The sequence below is a fragment of the Rhineura floridana genome, chromosome 4, assembly GCF_030035675.1.
Source record: "Rhineura floridana isolate rRhiFlo1 chromosome 4, rRhiFlo1.hap2, whole genome shotgun sequence".
NCBI lineage: Eukaryota > Metazoa > Chordata > Lepidosauria > Squamata > Rhineuridae > Rhineura > Rhineura floridana.
In genome coordinates, this window is record NC_084483.1 from 83,948,144 (window position 1) to 83,958,977 (window position 10,834).

General features: G+C 40.9%; 1 protein-coding gene across 3 annotated transcripts; it reads left to right on the forward strand.

Moving 5' to 3' along the window:
* The first annotated feature begins 351 nt into the window (after positions 1–351).
* MTRES1 (mitochondrial transcription rescue factor 1) lies at positions 352–8,477 on the forward strand. 3 transcript variants are annotated; one of them, XM_061623504.1, is made up of 4 exons: positions 352–1,005; positions 3,824–4,268; positions 5,335–5,407; positions 6,978–8,477. In XM_061623504.1, exons 1-4 carry the CDS (start codon positions 828–830, stop codon positions 7,152–7,154), a joined length of 873 nt encoding a protein of 290 aa, XP_061479488.1. In that variant the 5' UTR covers positions 352–827; the 3' UTR covers positions 7,155–8,477. The 3 variants fall into 3 exon arrangements, with proteins under 3 accessions (XP_061479488.1, XP_061479489.1, XP_061479490.1); XM_061623505.1 differs by having other exon boundaries at positions 355–543; XM_061623506.1 differs by having other exon boundaries at positions 913–1,214.
* Positions 8,478–10,834: the final 2,357 nt, after the last annotated feature.

The window sequence follows — 10,834 nt, forward strand, 5'->3', positions numbered from 1 at the left end:
TGTTCTAACTAAGCTGGAGGCGCAATGCCCAGACTTGGGTATTGCTCTAATGGCTCAGGAGAAAGAACAAAGACAGAGATGTCTACTCTCTCCTTGGACAGAGACAAAGGAAGGAGGGGCAGGCGAGCTTCCCTGAGCATATCATCAGTTTACAATGGAAAAAAGTTAGGTAGAGAAGAGCACAGATAAAGGTAGGCACACCTAGACAGCTGGAGGACCCTAACTCTATCTTCCTTCTGGAGAACAAACAAAAGAACCCAAACAGGAGTTGCTCTTGCTCAATTCCAACACCCCTTCCAACGAGTGGTTCAGCCCACGAGGTTCATCTTGTTTTGCAGCTGGCAGTATCTGACTTTGCGGCCGAGACGCGCTTATAAGCCTCCCCACAAGTGCTTAGAAATTCAAGGTGAGACGTGGAGCAGAGGGACGACATGCGTGGGGATGTTGGAGGTGTTGCACGGCTGTCTACACAACTTGTGACACCCCGTTCAGGAATAACGCTACTGGGATGAGTAGCCCGGGAGTGGTGCATGTTGTACAAAGGTAAAGTTCCCCATAGACTGTTTGGTTTACCCGGTTGTCAAATGGCCCAAATCAGCTACTTGTGGTTTGTGAACGGAGTGCAGACCCGGAGCCCTGCCTCTTCTTATTAGACCCGCTGTGGCCCTCGCGTGTTTAGGATCGCCAGCTAGACTCGTCTGCGAACTTTTCCAGAAGTAACCCCCGCGAAGCTCCATGAGACAGAGACGGCTCTCGAGGAAGCGTGTCGACTTGAGATCGGCCAGGCTGCCGGGCTTGTTTCCCAACAAGTAAAGGAAGGAGGAATAATGAGATCGGGCGGTCGAGTCCTCCGAGGCGCTCTTCCCCAGCAGAGGGGGCTGGCTGCAGCCGACCGAGAGTGGCTCCGCCTCCGCTACTCCTTTGCCACCAAGCAGCGAGGAAGAGGGGAAAGGACGGGGACGGACGAGCGGCAGGGTCGGCATTGCAGGCGCCCGGCGGAGTCAGGTAGTGAGGCCGGCCGCGATTGACTTGTCTTCGTCGGGCGGAGAAGAGGTCCTTTCTGGCCTTACTCTTGGTTTCGGGTGAAAAGAGGCCGAAGTCGTGAGGGCCACACGTTGGAGCAACCGGGGGGGTACACTTTTGGTGGGCGCCCAGCAGCGTGAACTTCGAACCACCTCCCCAAGCTGCACGATCCTCGCCATATTTACTAAGAAGTAGGTCTCATTGATTTCAATGGGACTTGTAGGCTTAGTGTTGCAACGTAAGGCGAATGAGGAGAGATTGGTCGTCAACCTGCGTGTGCTTACTTGGGAGTAAGGCTCTTAAACGGAGGCTGCAATCCTGGGCACGCTTTCCTGGAAGTAAGCCCCGCTGTACAATACGGCTTACTTCTGAGTAGACATATGTAGGATTTCATTGTTAATTATATTTATTTCCATAGCACGTCTGCAACCCTAAGGTTACTTGCCTATTGAACTTATTGGGGTATGCGTCTAAATGATATCTGGGATCTGGCTGCAATAGCAGATTTCAGTGAAGCTAACTATAAAAGCAAAATATAATATTCATAGAATCATAGAGCTGGAATATAAGGCCATCGAGTCCACCCCCCTGCTCAATTCTGTTAACAATATGGGAAAAGAAAGTTTTTTAAAAAAAACACCCTTAAGAAATTAACAATTACAATACTAATTGCTTCATTACACTTCAGTCTTTAGAAACTTGCTCCAACATTTTAGTGATTAGAAATGGGAAAAGGGTAGACTTTCTCATCCCTTTGCCTTTTAATGCTATGTTTATAAACAGTGGGCTTTAAAAATGATTTTGTTTGTACAGAATAACTGACTTGGAGTAATCTTTGTATGAAGAGTATAACCTTGTTCACATGTGTGTTGGTGGTTTATAGCTGTTCCAGAAAAAATGAAGTTATATTGTCCATCCCATCCACACAGCTGGACATTAGGTTTGTGAAATGAAGCAGGAAAAAAGATTCCCCAGCCTCTTAGATTGTATTTATTTCTAAAATATTTTAGGTCGCTGTTAAGGGTCAAACCCTATCAAGGCAACTTACAATAAAATACAAAATAATACATAATACTGTATAAACATAAAATAATTAATAAAAGTCAGCAATAATAATATGACGATATAAAGCCCCCAAATACTAAAATATAGTACTACTTGACTGCAACTGCAACCACAACCATCAGCACAAGAAAACAACTCTGGAAAAAGCAGTTGAACAGAAGTGAGTCTTTAGGACTTTCCTGAACATGGAAAGCGACAGAGCCTGTTGGAGTGCAGGTAGTAGTGGATTCCAGGGAAGTGGGACCACTGCAGAAAAGGTCCTTTGCCCTTAAGTGCATGGGAGCTTACAGGCAGTCTAATTTGGGGGAGTAGACATTTCTCCTTCATTTCACAAAGTGGCCGCTGCCTCCAATAAGAGCAGCCCCAGTATGGCCCTCCTGGTTATACCACAGCCTGCAGACGATGGAACAACGAGAAGGGCCCCCTTCTTATGCTGCAATATGAGTTGCAATGGACAAGTTCTAAAACAGCAATATTGGGTTGGTCTTGTGGAACGTGGCTTTAATTAATTTGTACAATTCTTTGTAATGTAGCTTTGGAGGAATATCTGCCTTTTCAGCTCATATTAAATCATTTCTCGCTCGGCAGTATAGGATGCGGAAAGGATTATGTATGAACTGAAAATAATGCAAGGGATTTTGGGATAGTAACAACACTTTTCTCTTGGTATGATGTGGTAGTTAGGGCTGGGAGGCTGTTACGCTGCCTCTGAACTGTGTGCAGGGATACTCGTGCTGCTGAACTACAGTATTTAATGCTGAAGTTACTACAAAGGTTAGAACACCTGCATATGAATGTACCTAAATTTAGTCTTCCACCTGCTCAAGTGGGAAGACTAAACTGAATGAATAAATGAATGAATAAATAAAAGCACCATTAATGTGAATGGGTCTGGTACAGAAATGAAAGTGTTAATATTTAATTGTACTGCCTTTAAATTCACAATATTAAAATTTCAATTTGTAGGAATAGAAAGTAAGAGTGATGTAACAGTTCATAGACAACTGAATAATAAGTTTATTGTGCTGTAACTTCCAACTTCAGTTTTCAGTGTAATGTTCTGGCCTATTTTACATCCTATATTATACACTAGGAAGTCTTACTGTTAGCAGTGTGACCAGCATTCTGTTGAAAGAAATGTATGACACAAGTTATCCACCCATTATTCTGGTGTAGTTCCATTGATAGGCATACATGCATGTGTGTGACCAAACAGGTATATCAGTACACATATATTTACAACTGCAAGATGAATTGTTGGGACTGCATTCCATGAATGTAGTGCGTATGATCCATTCACACAATAAGTTGGTAACTGATTCCCTTCTTATATGGTTGGTTGTTATACAGTTAAGATTTCTATGAGCAACTTGCATGACTCACTTCAAGTACGTTTTCATGCAAGTGCAGGAGTCATACTAGTATGATTCAGCCTAAATAGAGCACTTTTCATTCCCATTGGTTACAATAGGAGAATTAAGAGAAAATGGGCTTTAAAAGTGCTTAACTATCTGCATTATGATCTGTAGTGGATAACTATTATGTTAAACTAGCCCTCTGACATGTTTTTTTAAATAACGGACCTAAACTCTTTTGTGATTAAATTCTTCTAATATCCTCCTCTAACATTCAGAGAGGTGGATTACTAAACTTTCCAAAAATGACTGAGGTTTTAGGAAGTTTGGAAAACTCCTTAATTGCTGACAACAACGGAGTGTTCAATCTTTTCTTCTAGGATATGCTATGACGGGTTGCAGACTGCCTCTTGGTGCTTTTAGAAATCTAAATGTCTGGCTTGGGCTCTTGGAGACATCTCCTTATAAACTCTGCTCACCCTGGAAGCGGTTTCTTTGTTCTGCAAGCCAACAGCCAGTAACAGCAATTGCCCCCAAACATTTCTGCATTTCTCCTATAAAATGCCATGTATTTTTAATACCATTGCCCAGAAGTATGCCAAGGATTTCTGTACGTCTCAAAAGCAACAAAAGTTCTCGGAAGAACACAAAACGAACTTTGCATGAGGAGACTGAGGAGGAAGATGAAGATGAAGAGAGAAGTGATTCCGAAGATGAGTTTGAAGATGATTCTGCTGTAGTGAAAGATTACAAAGATCTTGAAAAAGTAGTACAATCTTTCCGATTTGATATGATAATGAAAGCGGGTCTAGATATTGCAAGAAAGTAAGTATGGTAGTTTGCAGTGCTTTGCAAATAAAATATATCGTAAGATTAAGTAGATTATCATCTGCTTTATTCAGCAGCAATAAGGACAATGGGAATTTGCCACTTTTATAATTATAAAATCCATTTACAGAGCAATCCAATTTACGGGAGGCTGGTGGGAGCAAAGCTGGTGGAGGCAGAACTGGCAGAAAGGGCTGGCACATCCCGATGCCGCTTGGTGGCCTCTTGGAGGGGAGGATGCTGGTTGTGCTGGCAGGGTGCGGTGGAAGGAAACAAAATACATGTTTTCTTCTGACACCCCTTTTCCTGGGGTACCCCCTGCTGGGATGGAGGGCTACAGGAGGGAGCCACATGGGACCCGCAGCTCCTCCTTCAACATGCCCCTGGAATGCCCCTTTTGCAGGCTTTCTGCGGGATCCCCTTACACTGGGCTGGGTTTCTCAGCTGAGCTGGGATGAGGGGCTTATGCAAGCATAGCCTGGCTGAGCCAGGACCCAGCTAACTCAGCTAGAGGTCTGTCATATCCCACATGCCTCAGTATGGCATAAACAGCAGGATTGCGCCCTTAGGCAATACTTTATTTTTATTTTATTTTATTGGCATTTAGCTGAAACATCTACCAGAATAGACTGTTCAGTTGAAAATAAACAGCCTTTGTATTAGCTAATACTCTTAAAAACAAACAAACTAAAAAAAAATTTATTGAAGAATTAAACATTTAAAAAATGTTTTAACTTGCAATCCAATGATCTTGTCTCCAGCCCTAAAGCATTGCAGGCAATGTCATTTTTCACAAACCACTTTCAACCACAGTTTGAATTAAACTATAAGACCCTGTTTTTGCATCTATTCAAAGTCTTACTTAGGTTTAAGAATTGATCCCCCCTCCCTATGAGGCCCTGTTCTTGCATCTGCTTAAATGCTGTGTCACTAAGTCTGCTATGTTAGAACACAGAGGTGCAGAAATGGTGGAAGGTGGCTGTGTGGATTCTTGGTTGCTGTTTTTAAGGGAATACTAGCAGTGGTTAATACATAAAAAGTAAGGTTTCTTTTTGTTTCAAAGCAAAGTGGAAGATGCGTTCTATAATGGTGAACTCAGGCTGAATGGAGAAAAACTGTGGAAGAAAAGCAGAGCGGTAAGGCTTTCCAGAAATTAGCTTGTCTTAAACTAACAAGAGGATGCATGATAAAAACTTAAAAGGTCTTGGTACTGGCAAAGACTCACATGCCGTGTCTCATTCCACACATGTAATATTTATGTTAATAGAATAATAGCTCCACATAAAGTGCACACTTCTTTGCAGGATCAGGACCTAGGGTAATGGTTGCAATTTGCCATGTCTTCACTGCCACATAGTTACTAGGAAGACTCTAAAACATCAAATAGTTCATAACTATTCTAAGCGAATAGACAATTTCAGTGGTAAGTGGACTGCACGCTATCCTACCTTGACTATATCATTGTGGTCAAAAGATAGTGAGTCATACTGAAGAACAGGAATAAAAAGGAAGCCATTCTGGTCCTAGAAGGATGTGAATTTATTTCTAGTGATTAAGACAACTATAGGAGAGGGCTGTGCATAGTCTATTCCATACTCCAAGACTTTGTTTTCAACCTTCATTCCCCCCCTGCACCTGTCTGTTTCCTCTGTTTTGTCTCCACCTCCCCTGCCCACCCAGCCATATCAAAAAGAAAGAAAACACACCAGTTTTCACATGTTTGAATAAAGTATGTAAATCTTATGAATTTTACTGATTTGCACTTTTTAATGCGGTCACAATTTGATTTCTCTGGTAATTCTGTTAAGCTCAATGCATCCAAAGGCACATTTTAAAAGGCAGGCAGAGCAACCCAAACGCCTGGCTGGGAGCAGCGGAGTGGAACAGCAACAGAGTGACTGCTGCCTCCAAATTCCTACCATTCATGCCGTCCAGGGCAGAAGGTCTGTGTGGGGTTCTCTTACCCCCACCCCATTTTCCTGCATCGCTTTCAGGCTTGTGCAGCAGAGGGACCCAGTGGATACATTCTGACCCTAAGTAAGCTCACCAAGAGCCTCTTTGGGGGCCTTATGCCAACTTCCATTGGCAGTAGCTTCCTAACCACCCATGACTGTGTTGGTAGCCTCAATGTGTGTTGGTAGCCTCAATGGTGGCAGAGCCAACCTGCCAGTGGAGCCCAGCAGAGGGATACCTCTGCCTGTTCCTCACCTCCTTCAGCAACACAGATCGGGGATTAAGATTACAGTCTTAACCCTTCAATTATAGCATCAGCTTTTGTTGAATCTGACAAAGTGAATTCTAGTCCACAACAACTTGTGCCACAATAGATTAAGAACATAAGAAAAGTCCTGCTGGATCACGTCAAAGGCCCATCTAGTTCAGCATCCTGTTCTCACAGCAGACAACCAGATACCTATGGGAAGCCCAAAAGCAGGACCTAAATAGAACAGCACTCTCCCCACTTCTGATTCCCAGCATCTGATTTCCCCCCCAGTCTTTAAAGTGCCATAAGACTCCTGGGTTACACTAGCTTGGAAATCTCACTGATGAAATTACAACTCTTTCATCATGGCAGATATTCTGTAGCTGCTTTATTTGCTTTTCTAAGGTCCCAAATGAAATGAGACCGCAAGGATCAAAATGCCAAGTAAGTTACTCAAACCTTAACTAATGGTTATATTTTTCCCCTCCCCGTCTCATCTTCAGGTAAAAGTTGGTGACACACTGGATCTGGTAATTGGAGAGGACAAAGAAACAGAAACTGCTGTAGTTATGAGAGTTGTCTTAAAGAAAGCCTCAGACAAGTCTGACAGTGATAAATACAGAGTGGTGCTAAGGCGCTGGAGAAACTTAAAGGTGCCCAAGCAGGATGTATTTAAGTGAACGAGGATTTGCATGTGGCAGATGTTTCCTTGTGAACAACTACATTTGTTATACAATATATGAGTTTTGGTTAAACAAAATTCTTGCACTTTTAAAAAAACATTTAAATGGATATGTGATGGCATGCCACCTTCCTTACTGTACACATAGTTTCTTTTCCTGGGACTGTCAGTTCGCTGCTTTTTATTTCATAGCGAGGGAAAGTAATGTTTCTATGAGAAGATGGAATGAAGGAATAAAAGGGAAGGCTAAACTCAAGTTGTCTCTGCTTTTGTTTAAATAACATGACCTGGAAGTCCAAAACCAAATCACCTGGGTGGGAAGAAAACCTGCCTGTTCTTAACTCTTGTGTGTTGTGATAAAGGTAGCCAGTCACTTCAGGAAGGTGGTCTCCTTAAAAAAAAAGAAAAAAAATGCCTGGTAGATTAACAGTATGGGCTTCCATTTCCAGGGATAATGACTGAACAGTGGTGTTGGTAGTTTGTAGTTGCTTTCCTTTTTCCTTTTGTGAAACATTTGAATCCATTGGCTGCTATGTTTACACTTTTAGAGCAGAGTTCCTTTACTCATAGGGGACAGTGGTAAAAGCAGATGAGCTTTAGCGCTACAGTTGAGTGATTTGGCTCAGGAACTCATGTAGAGAGATTGGCTTAGTAGTACACTGTGTTAGAAAGTCATAGTAATGTACACCCTGCTTGAAAGCCCTGTGTTTGTTTCAGTGACAGTATGGAGCTCTTGAAGATGTAGGTTGCCCTATTCACTTCAACCCAGGGTGCAGTTCTGGATCCCAGCCCCCTACATAGATTGATCTTCTCTGTAGATGTAGATAGCAGCCCAGATGCACACTGGAACACTCAATGAGGCACTGGATCTGAGTGCATACATTTAAGAATTTTAACATGCATTCACTTTGTACTATGAAGTGCAAAACCTCTACTGTTTGCCGGCAGTTTATGTCTCATACATTAATTTGGACATGCAGTTTAATAGAACACCTGTAGAATTTAGTTTATTTCCATAAACAATGTGGGATTAGCAACCAGTTGAGAGAGTGCTGGAGGATAAAGAGCAAATCGTGAAAATATAGTGGTTGTCTTGTCTCCTACATTTGTATGGTATAGGAAACCAAACACATTATTCCAGTTTAAAGGTAAGTATTATATGCACCCTAAAAATGAGACCTTTCTTTTCTTGAACATTATTATTTTTGTCAATACAGAAGTGTGGCTGCCTTCAAATGTCATTTGTTGCCATGTGAATATGAAATCCTTGTGTTAAAACTGTCTTAATAAAAGTCCACCAAAATACATGAAACTGTGTAAACACATTCTTTGTGTCCTTTAAAGATTTGGTGTTCATAAAGGTTAGAAATTCCTGGTTTTCAAAATGATTATGATTAACATAGTGAAAGAATTACAGGGTTTTATCCACTGGTTGTATAAGAGAAGGCAGATCACACAACTAATATTTTCTTTCTTTTGCTCCCACCTGCAGTCTCTTGTACCCCCCCTGGCCAAAAAGCACCCAGGCTGCTGCCAGTACTGCTTATAAACTGGGCAAATGAAACAGTTGAGGCTAGTCTAAAGTTAAAAAGCTTCAATTATATTTAGCCAAATAAAATGTTTTTTAAAAGCAGGCAGTAGTCCCGAGTATTGCTTGAGGCAGCTGATTGATCATGTTTGAATGATTCCCATTTCAAATATTCTCAACTATATTAAAAATTAATGAAGTAAACTTTTACAAATTATAAGTCCTAAAAGTAAGAATAATTTGCTTAATGCTTGGCTTTGGAAGGCCTGGCATGTGATGGTTATGTGAAAAATGGCGATCATGTGTCTAAGCAAGCAAAAGGCAATTCTGAACTATAACTTGACAATTAAGTATAAACAAAAATATAAAAAGGAATCTTCATGAACCAATGTTATAGGTAAAACAGTAACCTATGCATCTAAATAAAAAGTGCAGCAGAGGCAATGAATAGTAATAAACTTGGTTTGGGTATTGTTTGCATATGTTTTAAGTTGGAATAAAAAACAAAATCTCTTTAGCACATAGAAGAGTATTAGGACAGTAGGGAGAAGGTAGGGTAGTACCTTTCCCCAATATACTTGTTTTTCATAGAACATGGAGGATTCAGAAGGGACATTTTTTTATCTGAAGTCTGAAATGGTGGTGACCAAGAAAGATTTTACCACTTTTACTTACTTTACCTACACATTTGAGCTCTTGAAAGACAGGAAGAGAAACCAAATTGAAAATAAGCTTCAAGAAATCAAGCCTCAAGGTGTGAATTGGACATGAACTTGAAGACAATTACTAATGTGCCAGCGAGACAAAGATTAACAATAGTTCTGTCACCATTTGGTGGTGGGGGCAGTGGAGAATTTTAAACCTATTGCTCTTTGCTATCATTGAGAAAAATAATTTATGGCCAAATCTGAAAAGCGTCAAGGTAAGTAAGAAGCATGTTTTTAGGAGATATTGATGGAATTGACTCAACATGGGCAGAGATGAACTGTATATTCCTTCACTCTTCGTGAAGAGCTTTATTTTGCTGTTTATTTTGTACTTTTTGTTTGATTATATTGTTTTCATCATCTATGATAAGCTGCCACTTGGAGTGCTTATGTGTTAAAGGCACAGAAGAAAATATTTTCTACTAGTTTTTAATGTTTATGTAAGTCACTTGTGTTCATCTTTCTGAAACAAATGACTAATAAATATAAATAAAATATGGCTGCTGTGAGACTTGCTATACGGGGGAATCATGTGGGACTTGCCTATTTTTGTGGGGGTTTTCCTTCACTCCTGCTTTCCCTGTTTTTTTTTCTCACTTCAGTGATTTCTTAAGAGCCCAGCAGATGACTGCTGTCAGAAGTTGACAGCAAATACACAAAGCAATTCTCTTAATTCTAGATTATTAATTTTTATCACTATAACCCCTGGGCCTACTCCCTGTGACTAAATTTTATTTATTTATTTATTTATTTAATTTGTATAAATAAGCACTCTGCATCTGTGTGAATTGACAAGATGGGATAAATCCTCTTTGCAGAGCTACACATTACTCATGGAAAAGAGTGTAATAGAAAATCTCTGCCCTCAACCAAGCCTCATCATCACATTCAGAATTTTATATTGTGCATTCTTATGTTGGGAATCTCAGCACCAATTAGAGCTTGTTTGGAATGTCCAACACATAACAGCATTGCTTAATGAAATTATGATTGGTTCAATTCCTAATGTTACAATCAAGCCTCGCTGCAGGGAGGTTGTTTGGTATTTTGTGCCAAGTGTAAAGTTGCTGAAAAATATATTTTAAAAGCACCTCTGCATAGGATACTATAAGGTACTCTTAAGCATGCTCACAATTACAAAGGATATCATGTGCATTACACTGGGGCCATCAGTACAGCTACCTCTTCCTAGCAGTTATTTCCGTAACTGAACAGTATCTTAAAGTCCTGTTTTGTGGGAGTCCATGTGATTGTCACGGGAGATGCACTGTTACATGTTGTACTCTCCATATTGTGGCTCCGGACCATAGCAACTGGACTGTTCATGTATGGGTAGGGATCCTTGTTAATTTCAACAATGGCAGCCAATCAGTTGCTTGGTTCTCCTAACACTAAGCTAAACCATGATTCAACGTGAATGTGTAAGCATATAGGCTCCCAAGG